The sequence below is a fragment of the Diabrotica undecimpunctata genome, chromosome 6, assembly GCF_040954645.1.
Source record: "Diabrotica undecimpunctata isolate CICGRU chromosome 6, icDiaUnde3, whole genome shotgun sequence".
NCBI classification, from domain to species: Eukaryota; Metazoa; Arthropoda; class Insecta; order Coleoptera; family Chrysomelidae; genus Diabrotica; species Diabrotica undecimpunctata.
The window spans coordinates 154,280,272-154,306,465 of record NC_092808.1 but is presented as its reverse complement, the minus strand read 5'-3'; the positions used below and the strand labels follow the sequence as shown (position 1 = coordinate 154,306,465).

Below are 26,194 nucleotides of genomic sequence, written 5' to 3'. Positions count from 1 at the left end.
TTAGAAGCTCGTTGATTATTCCGTCTGGTCCTGGAGACTTTCTATTTTTAAGTGAATTTATGGCTATCTCTGCTTCCTGAAAACCGATTTCTATTTCGTGTCTTAATTCAGGTACGTTATTGTGTTGATTATTATTTTCCTTTCCTTTAAACACTTCCGTCAGGCATCTTTCCCATTCGTTTGCTGGTATGTTATTGTATTCCTTCAATTCTGCCATTTCTTTCCGTTGGTTTCTTATGAATCTCCATATTTGTTTTTGTGTACCATAGAGGTCGCTTTCCATCCTTTTTGTAAACTGTTTACAGTGTTAATTTTTGTTCTTCTTACCAACTGCTTTGTTTCATTTCGTATTCTTCTATAGGGGTCTCGGGATTCTGAAGTATTTGATGTTTTGTGCTTCGTGTAGGCCTCTCGTTTCTCTTTACATTTTTCTTTTATTTCTTTTGTAAACCATGGTGTATTGTTGTTGTTTCTTTTGTTCAGTATAACTTTGCGTTTTAAGAGAGCTTCTGTTGCTGCTTCTTCAATGATGTTTGTAATTTTCTCCCAGCTCGCGTTTATATCTTCGATGTCGTCTGTTTGTTTCAGCTATATCTTCTTCATTTTCCTTTCTAATATTTTTCTCAGTACAAAAATATTATCAGTGGTCTGTCTCCGTTAATTTCAGGTTTAAATTTAATTTGATTTTGTTATTGATTTATTATTAATCTGTTTATAGAGAACTATATATGCACCTTTTGCAAATTTGCAAATAATCGTTTCCAGAAAGTTTATATATATATATATATATATATATATATATATATATATATATATATATATATATATATATATATATATATATATAAATATACGGTCCTTAAATCAGTATATTCGTGTCATGAGCAAAGTTTAAAAAACGTCCATCGATTTCCTAACATTAAGTTCCCTTTTAGAAAAAAAAAAGGGTTAAAACCATTTTAAAGATAAATAGTGGCATTGAGAACAGTATCTATTATCTCTACATTGATCTGTTTTAGATGCGCCAATTTTTTAAAATCCGCATCTATATATAAACTTTTGGGGAAATTCGTTTCCTTACGTTCAATCCAGGCTGAAAACCGAGTGAAAAACTATTTTTCCGCGGAAAAACTATGGAGCCAGATTTTATACCTTAGTGGCGTCAACAGCCAATGTATTTATCTAATAATCCTTTTAATGGATTTATATCCATGTCGCATTAATCGACATTTTATTCGAAAACACAATTAAATTGAATTTGCCACCCCCGAGGCGGACGTAAAAGGCCGCCCCTTGCGCCGACTCGATGCCCACTGTAGATCAATAGTCAGGGGTGAAAATAAACATGGCTGATACGGAGTTCGAGGAATTTAGGCATAGTTTTGAGAAATTACCATCGCACACAAAAACAACTGCACCCTTTTATTCGTAAGTACGAAATCTTCAGATCTTATTTTATTGTTTGTTCTATGGCTATCTAAGATTTTTGACTCTATGTGTACAGTCTGCATACTTGCGTAGTGTGTGATGCTGCGGATAGCTTAATTATACAATACATTCACATGTTTTATTATTTACTTATGTTTAAATCACTAATAACATTGTTTTTTGCCTAGTTCTCCCATATATTTTCCAGAAATTACTGAATGTTTTTTATAACATATAGTATCAATTATTTTCTTCTAATCACAATAAACAATTACAGGAAATTTGATTACAATTCTTTATTAGAATTAATATCAGTAAGAATACATTTGTTTTTTTTTTCTATATAAGGCATTATTTTTAGATGTCTTGTGTCTGGATCTGTGATCGATTTCTGCATCACCTGTCTGTGTTTTCCAAGACGTTGCAGCCAATAGTTTCCTTATTGCTCATTCGAAAATATTTTATTGTTTTGGATAGAATGAAAAAACGACCATTATTATAAAATTTATTGAACGAAATTGATTTTGCAACAAAATACAATTAGTCGCTGATATTTAAAAAAATAGATGACTGTAGTGCACATTTTAAAGAGCTTGTTTGAAATCATAAACTTTTTCACACAACCATCTGAGACTAGTTTTATGTTTAAACTGCATAGAGTTTTTAGTTAAAAAATATGAGACTGCTAAGAAAGCTTATTATTAGTTTCGGAGCTATAATTTTTACCTGATCAGTTTGTAATAAGTCCTCCTCCGGGTATCTAAAATTTGATGAATAGTAACCCCGCACTTGCAGAGATTCCGCATCTAGCTGTGTTTACTTTACCTTCTTCTTACTTCTTATATGTTGGCTTTAAAGCCTGCTTCTTCCCAAAGCGTGTTTAGCCTCCTAAATTGTTTAAATTATCGCACCATTTTTTTCTTGGTCTCGTCGTCCTTTTTTTCTTCGTCCATTTGGTGACTTGTCTCGTCACTCCATCCATTTATGTCTTCTATATTACATACTCTTCTTATGTTTTCACTTCTCTTCCTATCCAACAGCCTTTTCCCTGATATTTGTCGGAGTATTTTCATCTCTGTTGTTTCTAGTAGTCGTCTCGTTTTAGATGTGTCAAGTCTTGTCTCTGCCGTGTATGTTAATATAAGTCTAATTGCTGCTTTATAGATTCTTGTTTTTGTGTCTTGTCTTAGGTGTTTGTTCTTCCAGATTTTGTCATTAAGAGATCCCGCCGCTTGACCTGATTTTAAGCTTTGTTGTCGTATTTCTTCTTCAACATCTCCGTAACTAGTTATATCTACGATAATTAAAGTTAATCTTTGAAGCTTGTCTTCTGTCTCGGAGATTAATGCGGCATCGTCTGCATAACATAATTCTGTGGGCTTAACGAGTCATCTTGTCTGACTCCGCTTTGTACTGGTATACACTGTGTCAGTTTTCCATTTATCTTTGCCTGTATTCGATTATGGAAGTAGATGTTTTCGTAGTTTTTGTAATATTGATTGGTATGTTTCTTTTATATAGTAGGTGTAAGACGTCTTACACCTACTGTATAAGAGCCTTTGTTAGGTATATAAAATGTAGATATGCGGGTTTATTGTACTCGATGGCCTTTTCTGTGACTTGTCTTAGTACAAATATAGCGTCTACGTAGGATCTTCCTGATCTGAATCCTTGTTGTTCATCTGATCTTGTTAGTTTATTGATTTTGTTGGTTAGGACTTTTGTGGTAAAGTGCGGTGTTCAGTAGATTTATACCTCTATAATTGTTGGAATGTTCTTTATCTCCTTGTTGAGTTGAGAGCCAAATATTTTTAGAATAAAAATAGTCAAATGAATCGTACTATCAGCTTCTCTCTCAACCGTAAACTTTAGGTGTTCACATTGGGCGTTAAAGGTGTTTAAAACATCAGTTACTTTATTTTCAGGAACCGATAAAATCAAATCATCTACATATCGCTTAATAAAAGGTATGTGAAACGGTATCTTTTTTTTACAAGTCGTTATAAGTTCATCCAAAAAAAGGTTGCATAGTATGGGGGACATTTTGCTGGGGGATATTTTGATATACACAAAAAACAAAGGATCTCTTCACAATATAGGAGTCTTCGAATATTTTTTATTCTAGGCCGTGTACCAATTGTAACAACGTATACATCGGAGAATCATCTCGTAATTTCCACAGTAGGGCGATTTCACATCGTAGTGACATAAAAACCAATAAAATAAATGCATGTACACTTACAGAACATACATTAACTTTAAAATATGAGTTTAATTTCGAAGATTCCTGTATCTTGGCAAAAGAAAAAAACCATTCAAAACGTGTTTCATGAAATCTAGTACGTCTTGCATAAATTAAAAGTCTGACATACATGAAATACAATATTAAGCACACCTAATTACATTTTAATCTTATTGTTTGTTCTTTCTGTTCTCTATGTATCATGTTAAAATACACCATCAAAAGATGTCATAGAATTAACAAAGTTTTACTATCCTTACCAAAATTGTAGAATGTATTTTGTACATTATTTTATTTGTGTTTATTTTTTTATGTGTGGTTATTTGTATTGTTTGAGTTATTAATGTTGAGGGTCAAAGCTTATTATAAATAATCTCAACGACTAGTAAGTTGCACTGACGAATTGTGATATTTTGTAAATATTTACATATTCTTTTTATCTATATTACAGCGCCTTGAAAATGAAATAAAACAATTTCGAAAGCTAGACAAAAAGTCAAAAGAGTGTTTCTTTAACATCCCGACAAACATTCTGTCTGCAGCCCTAATAAACTAGTTGTTTGTTTATACCGACAGTCACTAATATCCAGTATTTCTTGTGTACATATATATATATATATATATATATATATATATATATATATATATATATATATATATATATATATATATATATATATATATATATATATATATGTGTGTATGTATATTGTTTTGATTCTACTTATTTCTTAATGTAATAATGCAAAATTATAATTATATTTATTTTTAATTTTCTTAATAAATCAAAACTCTTCTTGGGCTAGCTCAAATTAATAAGCAATCTTAAGGTTTTACGTCGTTCAAACAACAGAAATGCAAAACCATTACTCAAAGGAAGCTCATGGATAAATAAAATTCAAAAATAAATTATAACCGTATAATAAAAAATATTGTGTTTATACCAAATAAATAAATGCAAATTTTTAATGATAGAATACATTGTTTAAACAAATACTCTCCGAAACGAGTATTTAATTTAATGTACAATATAAAAAAATACCGCAAGTTATTTAAAGATAGCAATTTACCCAGTATAGATACAAAATGAATTATTACTGGTTCTAAAAAATACTTTTAAAACACATTACAAAATTGTTTATGTCAAATTTCACTATAGTCTTTGTAGACGTTGATAAACATTGAGAGAAGGAAATATTCTTAGAAATATAGGTGAACACCTTGGAACAATTTCTACATACGATGTCAGGATACAATTAATTGAGTACTTACAAACTGTTGTCACTGATCCCTGAATTTAATCTTTTACTTTTTAAAAAAAATTCACTTTCTACTTTTTAACTTTTACGGATGCCAAAAAAGCTTTTGTTTACCGTAGACCGGTACTTTTTATTTTTTTTTCCAAGTCACCAACTGCTCCTATCTGCTATCTCTAACACACTGGTGTTTTTTTTCCATTTCCAAAATTTCTCCTCTGATGCAGCCCCCTTCTCTCAATGAACATTTCTTCCTTTTTATTGGTCAACAGAAATATCCTTTAAAAGTCTTTAAATTTCTCGTTGTAATCATTTTACCTGTTCCTAGGAAATTCTACCCTCTGATTTCTAAATACTTGTTTTGCCTCGATCGAAACCACACTAGTATATTTTCAGTTGTTTGCAATCCGTTGTTGAATGTCATAGTTCCACATGCGGCTTGCTTTCGTACATGTGTTTATTTGGAATGCAGTGAGGTACGATTATCGAGGGAATTGGTAAAAGAAAAAAGACTGAAGTTTTTTTGGAAAGGATTTAAAAAATATTTTTTTTATAATATTATATTTAATGGAGAATGGACCAATTTAGAATTTAGAAGAAGAATAGGGATATGAAGTTCTTATTTGTCCTGTATGAGGTTTTTTATTTGTTCTGTATGATGAGAGAGTTATATATCTGGTTCGATCTGGTATCGATGTCGGTTCTTTTATTTAGGAAAGTTGCATGTTTTAGAATTTGGCACTTTTCAAGGAGGGATTGCTTATGATAATTTTGTTGTTTGCATAGCAGTTTCGTATTCATGAAATCGATACTATGTTTCGTTAAAATGGAATGTTGTGCAAGGACATAAGATGGTTTAGAAATCCTAATGTAGCTTTTGTGGGACGTTAGTCGACCTTGAAGATAGCGGCTGGTCTGACCAATGTAACAGGAGTTGCATTTTGCACAGGGTATATGATAGACGACATTACTTTGTTCTAAAGGAGCCAATGGAGTTTGTGTCTTCGAAAATAACTTTTCTACGGTTCTGGTGTTTTATAAGGCTATTTTAACAGGTAAGTTTTTGAACAGTTTAGTAAGGTTTTCAATAAAATCCTTTATAAAAAGGTATATAAAAACCCAGTCGGGCTATGTTAAATAGACAAAACGTTTTCGGAATAAATATTCCATCATCAGTGTCAGGTTAATACATGAATGTAGCCACTAAATATGGGGGTAAAAACCCTTTAAAAATTACTAATTGAAATTTAGTTTACATTATTTCTTATATAAAATTAAGATGGTAAAGTTACCGTTGGATTGGTAACATGGCGACATATGACTCTACATTAAGTTGCAAGTCCTGAGACGGTATGTCTGCGAGGACTTTATGAAAGCAACTCAAAAAGTAAAAAAATAAAGTCCTCGCAGACATACCGTCTCAGGACTTGCAACTTAATGTAGAGTCATATGTCGCCATGTTACCAATCCAACGGTAACTTTACCATCTTAATTTTATATAATAAATAATGTAAATTTTTAAAGGGTTTTTACCCCCATATTTAGTGGCTACATTCATGTATTAACCTGACACTGATGATGGAATATTTATTCCGAAAACGTTTTGTCTATTTAACATAGCCCGACTGGATTTTTATATACCTTTTTATAAAGGATTTTATTGAAAATTTTTAATATATGGTATACAGCCAACTACAGGAACTTAGTTTCCTTGTGGATTTTAGTAAGGTTGTTCGTGATTTGTGGGAAGTATGGGAGCGAAGCATATTTTGTGGTTTGTTCAGGGATAAGTGGGGAATTATTCATCTGTATTTTATTAGAAATGGACGCTAATGTTATATGATGATCGATTCTAGAAGATATCGTTAACCTCTTGAATTACAAGTGTACTTACGTATATTTTTTGAGAAAAATGTGGTTGTCAGTTTGTGGTCGTTAAAGGTTGAGGATTGTCGTAGTTCTTTCTATATTTCGGGATCTGAAATTTTAACTTATTATATATGTGTATGTCCTTTCTTCTAGCCTCGTTCATGATGTCGCTGTCGACGAAGACTCGCCTACGTCTTCCAAGAGTGACCTAGACAATTACTGTGATATCAACGGAGATGGTTTGGACAGCAACACCAGCGAACCTCTATCGTTCGGTAGTAAAAAAGACAGTGCAATCACAGTCGGCGCATCTACGTCGATACCTTGGTCTGGCGAAAGGAGACGCAGAAAACTTCCTGAGATTCCTAAAAATAAAAAATGTAAGTTTTACAAACATCAAATGATTTATTATCGATATTTAAAAATTTATCACCTACGGTCCACAATAACCGAAATTCCAGTACCCATATTGATCAAAAATCCATTTTTGATCAATAATATTGTTTTTTAGTGGAGAAATAATGCTGAAACATACGTTTTCTTGGTGATTAATCAATATCATGATTAAATCGATACCCAGCATTTTAATTTTGGTATTTTGTTCCAGCTGCTGTAGTTACAATGTACAACGCTCAATTACAGTTATCCAGAGAAATGTCTCTGGCTGACGAACTAGGAAGTAGCAACAGTGGACCAAGCTCAATCCTAGTATTAAAATGCGGCTATCTATGGGACGACTCGCCAGAATCTGATAGGTAAGACATTCAATAAAATTCATCAATAATATATATTTTCTTTACTATCTTTATTTATGCAACAGGTAATCTTTAATAAAATGTCCTTTACGTGTGTTGCTAAAATAGAAAATTACTGTTTTCAGACTTTTAACTGACGCCGACAGCGGTCACAGTACAGCACATTCACCGACAGGGACGGACGGACCTAAATCGATGTCTCCAATTTTGGGTATTTCCCCTTCTGTCATTGGAGGCGTTGTTTATAACGACGTAGACATGCTAGAAGCCACACATAGAGCACTTCATAAGTTTATTCCAAGACACGAAGATGAAATAGAAATTGAAATCGGCGATCCAATCTACGTACAAAAGGAAGCTGACGATCTTTGGTGTGAAGGTAATTTATTAACTGTTACTATATTTTTTCTCGGTTATTTTGTTGTTCATTTAGAGCCATTTTTTAAAAATAATACCTAACTTGTTGCTGGAACTTGTTATGATCGAACTCGATAAAGTAAGTATTTATTGTCTATGTGAAAAGATCTACTTAGGTGGAATATTACAAATAACACGTTATAAACGTTTTTATTGTAACAATAATACCTGGTTACAATATGAACACCTTGTTAACTCGTTGACACACGTGTTGTCCACCCAAAAACCCAAAAAGATCCAATATAGAATTGTAATATTAACAATTTTATTATGTATTGTTTTACTTTTTATGTATTTCTTAATATACAGGGTGTTTCAAAAAAAGGTAACCCCGTCTCTAGAGCAGGTAAAAAACTGAAAAATAATTGGGGTTTGCTTAGTAAAAAATTTTTGTAACGCCATCCGTTTTCAAGGTACAGGGCGTTGAAGAAAAAAAAATTTTACGCATTTTTTACGATTTTGCCAAAACTACTGGCAACATTGTAATGAAATTTTATACGAATATGTTTTGGAAGCTGATACATCCCATGAATTTATTTTTATATCTGATTCTCATAGAGGGCGTTAGTTACACAGATCGTACTAAGTATTAGTCAATATAACTTTTTTAAGAGTATAATTATTAATCAAAATTTAAAGTAAACTTAAACATCATTCAATTTTACACGAAAAAGGTACTCTTGGTAAAACTCGATACTGTGTACCGTTTTCGGAATATTTTGATTTGAAAATTATGAAGTAATAATTGATGCTGGTATAAAATAGTTAGTAATTAAACAAAACTCACAAGAAGAAAATTAAATTAATGACTAAGAACATAACATAAAATTCAATTACAGTAAGTGTTCAAAATGCCCTCCGTTTTCGCGAATACACAAGTCTATTCTTTTTTCTAAAGATTCCATTAACCTTCTAAACGGTAGGGGATCAGCTATGATGTCATTAAATTGACGATGAATTCTTTCTTCCAATTCTTGGCGTGAATTTACCTCTGTAGCATAGACTTTTTCCTTAATATACGACCAAACTGCGTAGTCCAAAGGGTTAAAATCGCATGACCGAAGAGGCCAATTAATCGGAGCTTCTGCACCTCTACCAATCCATCGATTCGGAAAATGATTACTCAACCAATTACGACACCTTCTATCAAAGTGTCCCATCACACCAGTAGTGTGCATTATGGGAGTTAAACATACCTTGTCGCGTAAAAGTGGCCTCGTCCGTAAAAAGAATGTATTTTAAAAAATTTGGATTGTGGGCTGACCTTTGTTGCAATATTTCACAAAAATCCACTATAAATCGGTAGATCATCTGGCAAGAGCTCTTGGACTTGTCTGTAATGATAAGGATGTAATTGCTGTTCTTTCAGTATCTGCCAAGTACTTGAAGAAGAAGTATTTGTTTGTCTTGCTATATTCCTTACGCTAACTGTTGGATCTTGATCAAGTAAATTTAAAATATTATTTTCTTTATTAATAATTGTTCTTGTTGTTCTTGGTCTACCAGAATTTATTTTATTTGGTCTCACATTCCCAGTTTCTCAACAACGTCGTTCAACGGCTCTAAATGTTTTTACTTGGTAAGTTTCTTCTAGTAAACTTTTCTGCATAACGTGTCACAGCTGCACTAGAACATCCTAAACATTCGCCTAAGGTTAATAACATGTCAGTGTATTCAACATTTGAGTACATTTTGATTTGATTTTACAAATAACAAGGTTTCAAAACTCTAATTATTGTTGATTTATCGTTATAACAATCAATAAATGTCAGATTTCCATGGCACACTTGGAGAAAATAGAGGTATACCTATTAGAACTTTATCATTACTACCAGCATCAATTATTACTTCATAATTTTCAAATCAAAATATTCCGAAAACGGTACACAGTATCGAGTTTTACCAAGAGTACCCTTTTTGGGGAAAATTGAATGATGTTTAAGTTTACTTGAAATTTTGATTAATAATTATACTCTTAAAAAAGTTATATTGACTAATACTTAGTACGATCCGTGTAACTAGCGCCCTCTATGAGAATCAGATATAAAAACAAATGCATGGGATGTATCAGCTTCCAAAAAATATTTGTATAAAATTTCATTACAATGTTGGTAGTAGTTTCGGCAAAATCGTAAAAAATGCGTAAAATTTTATTTTCTTCACCGCCCTGTACCTTGAAAACGGATGGCGTTACAAAAATTTTTTACTAAGCAAACCCCAATTATTTTTCAGTTTTTTACCTACCCTAGAGACGGGGTTACCTTTTTTTGAAACACCCTGTATATATTTTTTTATTTTATTAAATAGACGGGATCACCCCAATATTATATTTTTTAATCTAATTTATCTTATAACTACGCTCTAAAATACAATACTTGGAAATAATTCTAGAGTTTGCTATAAATCATGGGTTTAAATTGATTTAAACTTAAATTAAAAGGATCTGCAAAAAAAAACTGAAGTTAGTAATAGTGGATTTTCCAGCTGTAAACCCATGTCAAAAATCCATTTCAAAAAATAATTTGGAATATTATCTGGTCCAATCGAAAAAGAGTTTCTGAGTTGACATTATACCATCTGACTGTTTTGGGCAATCAGCATGTGGATGAATTATATACACTAGCAAAATGTTCAGCAAACAAGTTAGCTATGTTTTGAGCAATATCTGCCATTTGGTTATCAAGGTACATATGATTTGGAACATTGTTTGATTTTTTTTTATCATTAATGTATCTCCAGAAATGTGCTGGATTATTTTTCAGGTTGTTACCAACAGTTTTTATATAATTAGAGCGACATTTGTGAGTCTTTATTTTACATTTAGATCTTAAGTTAGAAAATATCAAGTAATCTTCTTCAGACTTTGTTTGTAAATATTTTTTGTGAGTAGTTTTCTTTGCAATAATTAATTTTTTTAAATAGGTCGAAAACCATTTTGGAAAGTTAGAGCTTTTAATGAGTTTTCTTGGAATAAACTGATTTAAAAAAGGCATCTAGAGTTTTATAAAACTTTTGTACAGCAGACTCAATATCTAATTCATAAAATAAGTTGTCCCAATTAATACCTGCCAAATAATCATTTATCGCTATATAATTACCATCTCTGAAGTCAAAATAGTATTCTTCAATATGTTAGGTTAATTTTAGTACGGGAAGTATGCCTATGATGACATACCTAACTTCACCTCTCGTTTTTTTTTATTAAAATGCATGATCATATTTGTTACAATTTTTTTTCTAGTTCAGTTAAATGTACCAATTAAGCTGGACATATGGTCAAAGAAAATGTGGATTTTTATATTAAAAAATTGAAATATCAGAAATGTCAAGTGTGCCATCATAGGAACATTCCTATGATGGCACATAGAACAACAGCGCATTCAGAGTGACACCAGGATTGGCACTCCTGACATTTAATCCAGCATTCTTTCGACTTTGAGAGGGAATACAGGCCATTACAATACAAGCAAGCGACGTCGGAATCATCATCTTCAAAATTTTCGTTATCGCTAGCAGATTCCTGTTCCTTCTCATCATTTCTCTCTATCCCTTCTTTTGCCATTCGGGATAATGTTCGTTTTTCAGGAAAAGTGTCATCCACAGATTTCCGTTCTAATCCACTGTTATGCGTAGCTTTTCCTTTAGGTTCTATCTTCTGTTTTATTTGTCGTTTAACTTTGTTTGCCAGTTTTCTTCGTTCTACATTTTCTTTTTCAACAACCTTATCTTTCAATTCTTAAATTTCAGGGGTTGAATTTATTACCCCTGTTTTTCCACGCTTCGTTTGTTTTTTTTTTGTCTTTGACTGTGAAACACTTGGAATGGGTGATAAATCTGGGATTGTTATGTGAAGAGTATCCTGTTGAGGATACTCTTATTTATCCCATTTATGGCATTAGCAGGAGTAGCATTTTTAAGGTAAGCTGTTTTAAATAACTTGAAAATGCGTAACGAGTCTTCCAGGATTTTATTTTAACCAATTTTGAATCTCTTGGTTATAATAGGTTTGTAGAGGACTAAAAAAGCCCACGTCGAGTGGCTGCACCCGGTGGGAACAGTGTGGTGAAAGCAGAAAAGTACAATACCATTCTCTTTTGCAACTTGTAAGACTTCCAGTCCCTTATGACTACTGTGGCCATCTAACAATAATAATATTTTGTTCCCATTCGAAGCTTTGGTATAGTGAATAAAATGTTTAAGCCATTGAAGGAAAATGCCTGAAGACATCCACCCTTTCTCCTGGCAAAAAGCAACACTTCCCGGTGGGGCAGCGTCCATTTATTCATTGTTGAACCTTTTTCTGGGAAAAATAAATGCAGGTGGTACAAAAGTACCAATTGCATTCATTGAATATACGACTGTTAAATGCTGACCTCGTTCCGCACTGCTCAGTGCTCCAACTTGTTTCCGTCCCTTGGTTGCAAACACTTTTTGAGGCCTTGTTTGAACAGTACTAAGACCTATTCATCAACGTTGAATATATTTTCGTATTGAAAATTGTATTTATCTAAAACTTTTGCTAAAGAGATAAAATATGCTTTAATATTGTTCTTATTAAATTCTTGTGCTCGCGCGACAAATGTATTTTCTGGTGTTCTGAGTGAAATGGTACTATATCTTTTTAAAAAAAAACCTCACCCAATTCCATCCAGCAAGACGAGTCGTTTTGTTGAATTTGTGTTTGATGTTATTTCTCTCAGCAAGTTCGAAAACTAATCTTGTTTCCATATCAACCACATGAGTAGCACTAATAAGTGTTTGTAACTTTACCGTTGCAAATAGACACTGTCTATGCGCATGCCTATGAGCCTATACAGCCGATATCGTTCGACAGGAAACGATTTACAAATTACACGTGGTATGCCATCAACGGCAGGATGCCATCATAGGCATATTTCCCCAAGTACATAAAAGATCAAACAGCTATATGATTATTATTTAAAGGCATTAGAAGGTCTACAGCTGGTAGTAATATAGGTACTAGATATTTAACGAATCACTAACAAAGGTTTCTTTTATAGGAGTAAACTTAAGGACAGGTCGAATGGGTATTTTTCCTTCAGCTTATGCTGTTGACTGTGATTATAGTGACTGGGATACATCCTGTGAACATGGACGACGAGAACGTTATCTATTAGGTAAGTACATATATCGTTTATAGAAAAATAGAATTTTTGAACAGGAAGAAGGCCAACGATTGATTCTTGTTTTATAAAATTTAAAGTGTTCTAATACCAAAAAATCCCTTTGTAGTTTCTTGATTATGGTGGGGGTTTATTGTACTCAGTGGAATGCCACAAAGGTTAACAGTTTCACAGGTTTAGCTGTATACCGATGTTTGAAACGTTCTATTTTTTCTAGATAAAGTGTTCTATTATAAATACCCTAAAAAATCTAAAAATCTATATCTGCCAAACATCGGTTTGATATTACTAAGATTATTAAGATTTGTAGTCATTTTCTTCTTCTTACGGTGCTTATCCGTACCGGATGTTGGTGAGCAGCATAGCTACCCTAACATTACTTGCAGCTATTCGAAATACTCCGGTTGTAGACGTATTGAACTACTTCCTTAAGTTTTGAAGCCAAGATATTCTTTTTCTTCATGGTCCTCTCTTTCCAAATACCTTGCCCTGAAGAATGACTTGCAATAAGCCATATCTGTATTCATTTCTCATAACATGGCCAAGATAGGAATTTGCGCTCTTTGATTGTGTTAGTGATCTCGCATTCCTTGTCCATTCTACGTAGGACTTCAATATTAGTCGCACGATCCACCCATGAAATTCGTAAGATGCGCCTGTAACACCACAACTCGAAGGCCTCGAGCTTTCCTAAAGAAGCTTCAGAGAGCGCCCATGCCTCTACTTTGTATAATAATGTAGAAAATACATAGCATCTGATGATAGAGGTCTTGGTACTAAGTGGTAAATCGTGACTTCTGAAAAGAGACTTCATCTTTAAGAACGATGATCTTGCTTTCTCTATGCGTTGTTTTATTTCATTAGAGTGGTTCCATTGACTGTTTATGTTAGTACCAAGGTATGTATAGCTGTTTACCCTGTCAATTGGCTCTTGTTTTACCAAAAGATGTGTATTTAATGTTTCGCGCTTACGAACTACCATGTACTTTGTTTTGTTCGTATTGAGATCCGGCCCATATTCTCGACTTATATCTGATATGCGAGACATTATTGCTTGTAAACCATCTAGGCTATCTGCAAAAACTACTACATCAGCATATCTAATGTTGTTTAGACGCACTTCGTAATCTTAAACACCTTCCTGTAGTTGTCCCAGTAATTGCTCGAAGATACGCTCCGAGTACATAACAAAATAGCACTGGAGACAGAATGCATCCTTGTCTATTTTTAGTCATAGAAGACTTTTTTGAAAGCCCTAAAGATGTCTTCTTCAAGCCCCCAGGAAGTACTACTCTGATCACTAATCAATGAACTGCTTCTACTGGGAATAGCAGACAGTTCGTGTGAGAAAAGTTATTGTTTAAGAATTTCGATAAAGTGAAAAGAATTTTTGACGAAGGATGAAGCATTTTCGGCGGAGATTGTAGAGTTTGGGCCAAGTTCTTGAAAACATGATCCTCATTGATCGCATGCTCTGCCAAGACACACGATTGGATATTTCTCTTGATATCACTTTTATGAGAAGTTATTCTAAGAGATAGGTTACGTGAAGTCTGACCGACATAACATTTACACACGTGCTACACAGTGTGAAATAAATAACATTAGATATTAATAACAAAATTGCATTAATAAAAAAATCAAATTGTATTAATAAGAAATATGACATTATTAATTTAAGCATCATTTATAAAAACATTTTGTCTTATTAATTATATAAATTTTAATAAAGCTTCTGTCCTCAGGGCTACACAAGGTGCAAAAATATAAATCTTTTAGTAAAAGCTTTTGGAAATCAAACCTACATCATTCGGCAGGAAAGCGAATATACTCACTTATAAGCTCCCTAAACATGTGATCTACAATTTTCTGATTTTTTTTTTATATTTCATTAATATTTTTGTCTCTTTGCTTTTTCTTTTGTTAAAAAAAAGTTGTCTTTTCCTTTCAAGGTTCTTTTACTTTAATAACTATAAATCACTTTTTAACCCCCATAAAAAATCTTCATGTACAATTTATTAACGAGTTGTTTATTTCCGCAGGTTATATTGGGTCAGTGGAAACGTTAGCCCATAAGGGCACATCGGTAGTGTGTCAGGCCGTTAGGAGAGTTATTGGAAATTCAGGAAATGACCCGGAATTACACCCTTGCACTTTAGAAGTTTCCGATCAAGGTCTTCGAATGGTAGATAGGAGGAAAAGAAATGTAGGTTACTTTACATAACTTCATTAATTTTCATTAGATGCTAAATTAGAGTGTGTAAGATTTAAAGGTGTTTATTTGACAGGGTCGTAGAAGGGGGGTGTATCCATTCTAGTCTCAGACAGAAAACAGTTGTATGAGTGTCACAGACAGTGTTCAGAGAAAATTTAATCTTACTAATAACTGTGACTTGGTACAAGACGTGCCTAAGTCACTTTTTGCACTTTTGACATTTTTGGTCTAAGTGTCTTTAAAAACCACAACGGTTTCAGTGCAAGACATGCCTAAGCCTATCTAACCCTGAAAATCACATTTTCATAAAATCAAGAAATACCTATCTCTCAAAGTCTCGTTTAAAATTAGTACTAGAAATACCTATGTAGACATAGGTTTTCTGGTTAAACTGAAAATTTGTAAAAGAAATGCATAAGTCGACTTGGCATTATTGAGATTTAAATGTTTAATGTCAGAACTGCCTATGTCGTAACAGTCACTTCTTGTTTAAATGTATGATTTTTGCACCGGCAACATCGCAACGTTTGCTTAAGCCGCGTTTACACGATGACAATTGGCAAGACAATTGCCATTGGACAATTGTCATCACGTGGTTGCGGATTGTCGGAGGCCAGTCCAGTTGAACGAGAAGATGTTTATACGGGGCCAACTATTGTCATGGCAGTAGACAGCTAAAACATGGCCGACTGCTCGTCATCTGTTGTGTCCGGTGAGGGAACTGGCAAAAAACAAGACAGCACCACTGGCCTACACCGTTCACACGGCGCCAATTGTCGCGACAATTGAGATTTCGAGTGGTGGGGGGCTCACTGGGTGCAGCTCATTGTCCTAAGTCTACTCCCGGAGACAACTGAATTTTGGGACAATTGTGAGGGCAGTTGGCAAGGTAATTGGCCTGAAGTGTTTAGACGAAGACAATAATTGCATGCCAGTAAGTTGTCTTCTGACAATTGTCATCGTGTAAAAGCGGCTTTAAGGGTTATTTTATATTTGAGATTTGTGTAGTCTCTATGTTAAATTTGAAGATAATAAAGTGGTCCATGTGATTTTAGTTTTTGCCATTGATTTGAAGTTATTTTTGTGACTAAATTAAGTTCGGTTTAAAAAATTTGAATAGACAAGAAGTGTATAAAATGTATTAACGGGGAAAACTTTAGAGCAAATGTATATAAGGAAATCTGATTATGGTAAGTTGATATCATCTACTTAACATTCATCTACCTTAACTGGATTACATTGACCATCATTAGATACTAAAACAGACGAAAATTATGAGGACGCTGACGTGCACAATAATTTGTATTTGTCTGATAGATCAGATGTTTATGAATCATCCCATGAGTCGTCTTCTGGTGATGAGTTAGTTGAGAATCCTTCCAATACTCGCAAAAAAAAAGGCAAAAGAAGAAATGCATTGACAAAAGAAGAGTAAACCAGGAAGAGAAAAAAAATCCAAGTGGTTGTCAGCGTAATAAGCACCGGGATGCAAGAAACACGGGAAACTCTCAAAAATGTCACTCAAAAATACAAAAAAAAATTTTTGTTAAATTTTTAACTACAACTTATAAACTAATTTATTATCTGAACAAAATCACATGATAGGTCTCAAAAATATACTAAATAAACTATTTGTACAACAACACAATTTTAAAGGAGACAAATTTGGCCTTATTGAAAAACATCAAATTTTGACTTAGGCACTTCTTGTACCCAGCCACACAACTATAAACTACGATAAAACTCAGTAAAAAGGAAATAACATTTACTGCACTATTAACAAATTTGCAGTCAAATAACCTTAACTGAAGAACAATCTAAGAATGAAATTGAGCTGCGGTAATTATTACGATAATTAGTACAACTTCAAGTTCAAAAGTTCAAACGTAAATTTGTATATTGCGTCAATATGACTCATAGCTCCTGTCAAAATCTTGTCTCTTGTCTTTATTCGGGAAAAAATCGTGGGAAGTCGATAGATTGGGTATTGGCGATGTCAACGAACTATAGGGGGCGCTTTGACAGATGATCAGCTGATCACGCACGTAGGAAAACAAAACAGAGCTTCCATAATCTTTGTAGGTGAATCATTGTTGTGTGTAAAAATTATCTGTATTTATTATTTTTTGTTAATGCAATGGCAAATAAAGAAATTGAAGTTAGTCTGCTCGATACTTTGAAATATATAGGAGACACAAAAAGACCTTTAAAAGAAGGCGAGGCCTTGTTAAAGGCTGGCCACGTTTTGTTGTGTGGCAAATATAATATGATATATTATTTCCTAAATATATATAGATAAATAAAACACTTGGTTGTTTTTATATCACTATTATTCCAAAATGGTACAATTTTTTTATGTTTGATTAGCATAAAAAACAAGCAATATTACGATTTGTTTACTCATCGAATAATAAGTAATTTATTTCTAACCTAAACTAACTAACTTTTTCTAATCTAAAGTCTTACTTAGCAGTTTGTCTTTAGTTACTATTATGACATTTAATATATTTACATATTGTAAATGTCCTAATAGTAACTAAATTATACAATATTATATTTACATTTTACTACTGATCACTTCTGTACAATAGGAGAACTTAACTTTAATATGAACATTGGTAAAACAAATATTAATACATTTAAGACTAGTTACATTAATTACAACAAATTAAGAAACTAAAATTGTGACACTTCAAAATAAAATAAAAGAATGTACTTATGAAAAAAAAACGAAGGAATGTCATGTACGATCTTGTAGATTTTTGTCACGAGGAAAAAAGTGCATACTTATTCTTTCCGATCGATAATTTCTGCATTTGCGGTGCAGAACAATACTTTTTAACATTTTGTTACCTTATTGTGCTTTATTTAATAATATTTAAAATGTTTATAACTATGTCATGTGTGTATAAATAAATACAAAATGTTTTGTTATCCTACGTGCACTAGTTCAAATTTTTACCGCACCGTGCCGCCTCTTTCGTTTGACATCGCCAATAGGAAGCTACCTTCCTTACGTCAGATAATAAAATGGACGCCTACAAAGGTGGAAGATGCATTTAGAGCGGCTGTTGATAGAGGAAAGTGTATTTATCACAACTTGCTAGTTGACATTTTAGAAAAGGATGTTAGGAGAACGGGAGAAAAAAAGTAAACTTGCAAATGCAAGAAACTGAAATCAGAAATTCATATTTGCCAACTACATTCAGCGAATTGTAATACATATTTTGAAATATTTCATATTCGACATCTCGTGGATTTATTTCCTAAGTTTTGTTACCGTTATTACAGTTTTGTTATCTTTACGTAATATATTGTACCCTTTTTTGTTTTTTAGCAAAACGAACCCTGCATAGACTACTTTTATTCCTTGAAAAACGTATCTTTTTGTGCATTTCATCCCCGTGACCATCGCTATTTAGGTTTTATAACGAAACATCCGACGTTACAAAGGTTTGCTTGTCATGTGTTTAGAGGCCAAGATTCAACTAGGCCTGTAGCTGAAGCTGTTGGGTAAGTTATTATACTGTTAGTTGATGCACACTAAAATAAAGCATTCTTTATTTGTATTTCTAAAAAAATTTGTACTAAAACCCCATGCATTACCAAATCTTCAAAAATTGAAGGTGAAAAAATTCACTTGTCCACGAATAGGCACCAAATTTTCGCGTTAACATCGTAAAAAATTCTAGAGCTTTGTAAAAAAAAGCACTAATATTCATTTCTTAATATGGTTCCAAAAACTATTGTTTTGAATGTAACATGGTAGTATTCGCTCCGTGCGTGACTGACGCGACACCTACCGCCTTCATCTGACAGTTTTGGACCTACCAATTTTCAGGTTAAACATATGACATATGTTTGACATTGTTAAATACATGCGAAATTGACAATTATTAATAATTAACTTTTTAATTATATTTTTTTAGTTTATGTACAAAATAAATGTAGTATTAAAAACTGGGTTTCTCAAAATTAATCATAATATATCTTTTCAACCACAAACGGAAAAGAAAGGGAAAAATCTAGTACTGGCAAATCAAGTTTTTCACGTGAAAGAGCATATATTTAAAAACAGTAATAGTAAAAGTTATAATATAAAAGCTAAAGTCATCAGGCACTCTGAACCTTAAACTCTGAACTTGAAGCCTTATAAAATATCATTTAAGGTAAATTATTTAAATTTTTCCTATTTCAATTGCATAAAAATGAAGTTATGTGATATTTACTTTTTCATATTAATAACACGGATCCATCTTTTTCTTTTCTCTAATTTATATGTAATCTTTGGAAACCTATAAAAACTACACTTACTATTGTTGCTATTATTAGCACAATTAAATACGCAATATGTATTTGCACACATTTTTGATAAAATTTATGCGTAAAAAGGTAGGGCCAATTTTGTCATATTTCGCCGCTACGCACGCTGGCATCGTTTCAAAGTACCCCTACCATGGTCACGCACGGAGCGAATATTGGTGTTGTGGCGTAAATGTGTATATGGGACAAATCCCTATGTGAATATAATATATAATGATAGATAACAAAACTAAGTTGATATAAGGTATACCTACATTTAGGTGCTGTGAAATGTTAAACATAGATTTGTATTTTGTGCATTTGTGTGTAGAGAGTGAAGCGTGGAGTATGAAAAGACAATTTAGATGATAATTGGGTTCATCTTCGATAGTAGATAGACTATGTATATCTGAGCGCAACCCCTAAATCGCATCCCCTAAAATCGCAACCCCCGGTCGTAAGTTCCAAACGGCTTAACGTAGGATGACGTACGAGGGCTCGTTGGAAAGGGGATGAAAAATGGGGTTGAACGCAGTATGTGCCGTGCGCATCGGAGCATGCCAAAAGGTCATTACGTCATATCTTTGTTTCTATTGGTCCGATCGTGACGTACGAGGGCTCGTTGGAACGGGGAGGAGACGGGGACACAAAAAACAAAGATGGCGACGTTGCCAAATGGGCGCTAAAACGTATCTTCGTTGCTATTGGCCTGATTTTGACGCATGAGGTGTCAAATGAAAGCGTAGGTGACACACACACACAGAAGCCATGTCAACGATCAGTATGAACATTATTCTTCTTCTTCTTGTCCATACAGTGCCTAATAGAACGTGTCATTCGAGACAGGACGTGACATTTGACGTAGAACGTGAAATGCCACGTGACATTCGACGCAGGACGTGACATTCGACGTAGAACGTGACAGTTATGTGACATTCAACGCAGGACGTGACATTCGACGCAGAACGTGAAATGTCACGTGACATTCGACGCAGAACGTGAAATGTCACGTGACATTCGACGTAGAACGTGACAGCTATGTAACATTCAACGCAGAACGTGACATTCGACGTAGAACGTGACATTCGACGCAGGACGTGACATTTGACGTAGAACGTGACAGCTATGTGACATTCAACGCAGATCGTGACATTCGACGTAGAACGTGACATTCGACGCAGGACATGACATTCGACGCAGAACGTGAAATGTCACGCGACATTCGACGTAGAACGTGACATCTATGTGACATTCAACGCAGGACGTGACATTCGATGCAGAACGTGACATTCGACGCAGGACGTGACATTCGACGCAGAACGTGACAGTTATGTGACATTCAACGCAGGACGTGACATTCGACGCAGAACGTGGCAGTTATGTGTTAGTCAAGATGTTGCTAGACATAAAATGTGACATTCTACATAGGATATAGTTAGTAGTAGTATGAATCCCATCGAGTACATACATAGAGTAATAGAATTTCAAAGAAAACTTGATCGGTTAAAGATCGACATTAAATCATATGAGGATTTTAAACATATTACAAGACAATTAGATAACCTGCATTTTGACAACAAAACGTGGAAACCCGAAGAGTTGAATCTACAGCAGCAGCAGCAGCAAGACATCTGGGCCTGTAGAAAACTGCCACCAGCTACATATCCATTAAGACGTATTCAACCAATACCATGTTTGTCAGCAACAACAACAACAACAACACCACAGGTATCAGCAGCAACAACAACAACACAACCAGCGAGTATATGAAAAGTGAAATAGATAATGTCTTTACAATGTCCTGTGTAATATTAGCATCTGTATTTATCTTAATTTTAAAAATTATTTTTGAAATTGTAAGAAGAAAATTTGAATCTTCATGTAATATAAGACTCAATCAATAAAGATGTTTTAAATAAAAAAAAGCGTTTAATTTCTAATATATTTATTTATACATATACAAAAATTACAATGGTATTATGTTATTGGCAAACCAGTGACGTAGACGATCCACATTTCTTTCGGTGCATGAAAATAATCCAGCGGCATGACATGGGTTTGCAGTAGGGCCAACGTTTCCAGTAGCACGAGGCGTACCATCAAACTTGCAAACATCAATAATAATGGGAAAAACTCCAAAAACGTGACGTTTCTTATCCAAATATTCTGCTTTTTGTTCTCCTCGAACGTAGATGTAATCTGCTGCATACAACAACTTGGTTTCTAGTATTTCATTGATTTTGGACAATTCTACTTGCCCATCAGAGTATCGAATTCCAAGCAGTTTTTTCTCCACGTATGAGGCAGTCTTCTTATCCCCATTACTTAGCGCATTAAATGGTTTCTGGGGCAAAAAGATGTAATGACTTCGTTTAAAACCTATTTCAATGGTAAGTTCTTTGGGAACAAACCATCCGTCCACATCGAATCCCTGAATGTCTACGAATGCTACTCTCATGATGACTGCTCGTTCACTACTGACAATTTATGCATTTAATTTAGACTTTTTACAATTTCGGTGAGAGGGAAGTACTCCATTACACAATCATGAATTATAATGCAATAAGCCTTGGTATTTTCGGGAAAACCATTATTCGCTTCAATATCGAGTTTTACGTCAACAGTGGATGCTTTCATGCTTTCTTCTTGTTTCGAACAATCGATGACAAACAATGCGTGATTCTTGAAAGCTGAGAAATCGAGTAGAGGTCGCTTTTGTTGGGAATGTATGTAGCTAGGATAAAATTCGGTATAGTTGAAATAGGCCTCATTGTAGTCAGTTTTGCTAAAATCCAACTGCATTCTCTCGTTTGGCCAATATTCTCCATTTAAAGATAATCTGATACTTTGAATATCGACATTGTCAAATAAGGTGGGATCAGCTGAATTCTTGTCACGTTTGTTGGTTTGAAAGAAAACAATGACATAACGGGGTCTTTCCACTGCATTGCTAGTTTTTACAGCCCAAACTTCACGTCTAGCGCCTTTGGTAAGTGCTGGTAATTCATGCAATTCCCACTTTCTAAACGGAATAACTATAGGTTGATCTTGTTGAATGGATTTCATAAGTTCCAATTTAATATCATCATTGGGAAATATGTGCTTGACTCTGAGCTCAATATTGGTAATGTTAATCTTAACAGTAGTAACTTGGCCTTGAGTTTTTTCTTTGACAATTATGCAATCGTTGTCGTTTCGAGCTCGAACTAGTCTTATTGTTTGACGGCCACACGTAATCAAAGGATAATCATTGAAAATGTTGAACACATGCTTAAGAGGCATCTGTATGTTGAATGAATGATCAGCAGCGTGTAGAATTGGATCCCTAGGGTAATTCCAGCCTGCCATTGCCATATGACCGGAATCTTCTTGAGTATAACATGTCATAGCACGTACAGCGCTTACGATACCAGGATCCCGCACTGTTTCCATCTCCCTTGCGCTTTCGCTGTACGTACACGAATCGAAAAGAAAAGCACCAACATTATTTGCTAGTTTAACGTCACCAGTTCCGTTAATTGTGAGCGATCCTTTAATGCATAACAAGGTTTCGCTCATTGCAAAGAACGAGTCGACTTGATTGATGCTAAATTCCACAATGTCATTGCAATTGAATGATTTGATGAATGGTGCATATGTTCGGTATTCGGCTTTTCGAATCGATTCGTCAAACATCGGCTTACGATAAATATCAAATATTGGAGGCATTATGCTGTTTGAACGTGATCGTTTTCCATACATAGTTGTCATCTTTTCAGTTTAAAACCAAGTGATTGCAAAAATAATTTGTTTGCAAACGTAAGATGTTGCCGCTTAGATGAAGACGTAAGATGTTGCCGCTTAGACGGTTGCTCAACTGATGGTGTACTATGAGCAGTAGATTGCCTTATTAATAATCCCATTTCCCTCTTGATCTAAGTTCCAGCACCAATGTGCTCTGTTCTCCTCTAAAGTTTACAGGTCGTCCTTCTTGATCGACAGCCAACACTGTGATATTGGTGATTTCTCGTTGCGGTACAACAGGTAAATACAACAAATTGTGTGGAGTTTCGTCAATTGCGTACCCAGGATTTGATTGTATGACAAATTCGTAGATCGTGTGAGCAGGTCTGTTACCATCGAAGGCTCCGGTACTAATGTTGCATTCAAAGCGTATGCTAGATACTTTAATAATCCTAACAGGTCGATCTGAAGAATGCGTCTGTCCTGGATTTAGTAGTGCAGGAGAAAATCCCAATACTGTACCAAGACTGTCAGGTTGCTTAAACGAAATCTTATATTTGCTGAAAATTTGACACTGCAACGTGTTATGGTTAGGTTTTAGACTAAATATCGTTTCGGGTTTAAGCACATTATCAGCACCCAATTTCTGTTGTATGTATTCTTCAATATCGGCAATTTCATAACATCCATCGGGGATATCAAATTGTTGCAATTTGTTTTTGTCATTGTAGTAATAAAACTTGTTATTTTCAATGTTTGGTATACTGTTGTAGGAATGGAAAAATCGAAGAGCTATCTCATAATCTTTGTTCGGATCCAACACGATCGGTGTGGGAGGTTGAAATGAGAATATGTAATTGGTGCTGTCTACTCTCAACAACTGCGACATGATGACTGACTCACGTCAATGTATTAATAGGTTATTATATTAGAAAAAAACAACAATATTTACTTTAATAGTTTTACTTGTTCCAAAGCAAGTTTACAAAAATAACATGAAGCTTGAGAATCAGGTGGGCCATCCCAGTGAGTCCTCCAATCCGGTCTGTTATAATGTACGAAGCAAGGAAGTAGTATCTGTAGGTTAAATTCTCGTCGATATTCTTCAGGCAATTTATGCCATATTTGTAACAATTCGTAAGGTCGTACAGTTCGTTTAATATAATCTAGCGGTATGTATTTTAGTTCTTCTTCACTGAATTCTGTAAAACATTTTTTGTAAAACATATGGCCCATAAGCAGTTCTGTACTTTTAGTAGGCTCCATTATATAAAAACTTTAAGCATAAATGTCCACAAATAATTTGATTGTATGTTTGATACTGATGGTTATTATAGGAAATGTTGGCACGTGCACCACCCAGATACTTAACAAGTTCTTTGGTCGGCTTCAAATTACCAAATGAATCGAAATACTCTACGTTGTTGTTTATCTTTCTGTATGCTACCCAATGTGTTCCGTTATGTGTGGACACATCCAAGTTTACTATTGCACATTCTCGTTGTCGAGGACCGTCTCTAGGCAGAGCGTCATTCATGAAAACACCTCGAAAATGTGGTATTTTAAGGATCTTCTTCGCATAATGTGCAATCTCCACATCATATAGCGGACGATTGGGTAGCTTTATTGGAAGTTTTTTTTCAAATATAAGCCGAATCCACCTCTGGGTTTCTTACGTAGGTACAGACCCGAACCGATGTGTTCCATTGCCCTGTTATGGCGAATATCCTCTTCCAATTTCTTTTGAGCATTCTTAGCGTCGACTACTGTCTTCGCCACCCCAGCTGCACCCCCCGCTAAAGCCCCCAAAGCAGAAAGGCCTGCAAATAGAGGTATGAGGGGTAGAAAACCTCCGGATTTTAGTGGTAGCACTCGTGGAACATCAACTTCTTTACGACCACCAAGTCCTTTGATTATGGATTTTGCTATTCGTACAGCCGTCAAAGCAGTATCTGTTAACGATGCTCCTCTTTTCATGGACTTTGCAATTTTTGGGACAACATCTCGATTGAAAGAGTAACGTCCTCGTCTTCCACGACGACGAGAGCATCCCATCCCCAACTTTCTTTTCGTTTTCATTCCGCCAGTTACAATTAAAGCAGCACTTTTTTCACCAAAGCTAGCGTCTTTCGACTTGAAGCGCTCCCAAGCTCTATCTTCCAATTCTTTATCGGCCTTGTGGCGTTCTTCGAGAGATGAATGCTGCGAATAAGCGATATCGTGTCGTTTGCAAGCTGCGTCTAATGGATTAATTCCTGGATCTCCACGTGCAAGACGTTTTTTTAGTTTTGTTCCGGGTCCACAATACTGATAACCAGGAATATGTAGTTCAACTGGAAGTTTATTAATTAGAGAGTTCACGAGACCTCCTCCTTCAACGACCAACATTGGACTGATACCATGCAAGTGGTGACATCTATAATATATATATTACCGTACTTATGTACTACACTTGCCACATGATGAAGGTCGTTCAGCAAGAGCAGACGCTACCAATTGATAATTTGGACATTGTCCAAAAAACAACCAACAGTAAACATGGTAAATTACTACCGAATTCATTCAGAGCGATTATTTGCGGTCCAAGTGGGTGCGGCAAAACGAATGTTATGCTATCTCTTCTATTCAATCCGAATGGCGTCAAGTTTAAAAATGTCTATGTTTATTCGAAATCCCTCTTTCAACCGAAATACCAACTACTGCAAGATGTAATAGCGCAAGTTAAAGGTGTAGGATATTACCCATTTAAAGACAACGAAGAAATTATTAGTCCCAGCGAAGCTAAACCTCACTCTGTGTTTTTATTTGACGATGTTGCATGCGATGGTCAGCAAAAGATTCGC

The 26,194-nt window shown here is 34.5% G+C and overlaps 1 protein-coding gene across 1 annotated transcript in view; it reads left to right on the top strand.

Annotated features, from left to right (window-relative positions):
• Nucleotides 1-1,273: 1,273 nt before the first annotated feature.
• The window catches only part of Aplip1 (JNK-interacting protein Aplip1), a 39,864-nt gene continuing 14,943 nt past the window's right edge, over nt 1,274-26,194 (top strand). The window contains exons 1-7 of the mRNA XM_072533876.1: nt 1,274-1,428; nt 6,949-7,175; nt 7,403-7,550; nt 7,676-7,929; nt 12,989-13,105; nt 15,154-15,317; nt 18,664-18,839. Coding sequence (XP_072389977.1) covers nt 1,346-1,428; nt 6,949-7,175; nt 7,403-7,550; nt 7,676-7,929; nt 12,989-13,105; nt 15,154-15,317; nt 18,664-18,839 — 1,169 coding nt within the window. The 5' untranslated portion in view covers nt 1,274-1,345. The remainder of the gene's footprint in view (nt 1,429-6,948; nt 7,176-7,402; nt 7,551-7,675; nt 7,930-12,988; nt 13,106-15,153; nt 15,318-18,663; nt 18,840-26,194) is intronic.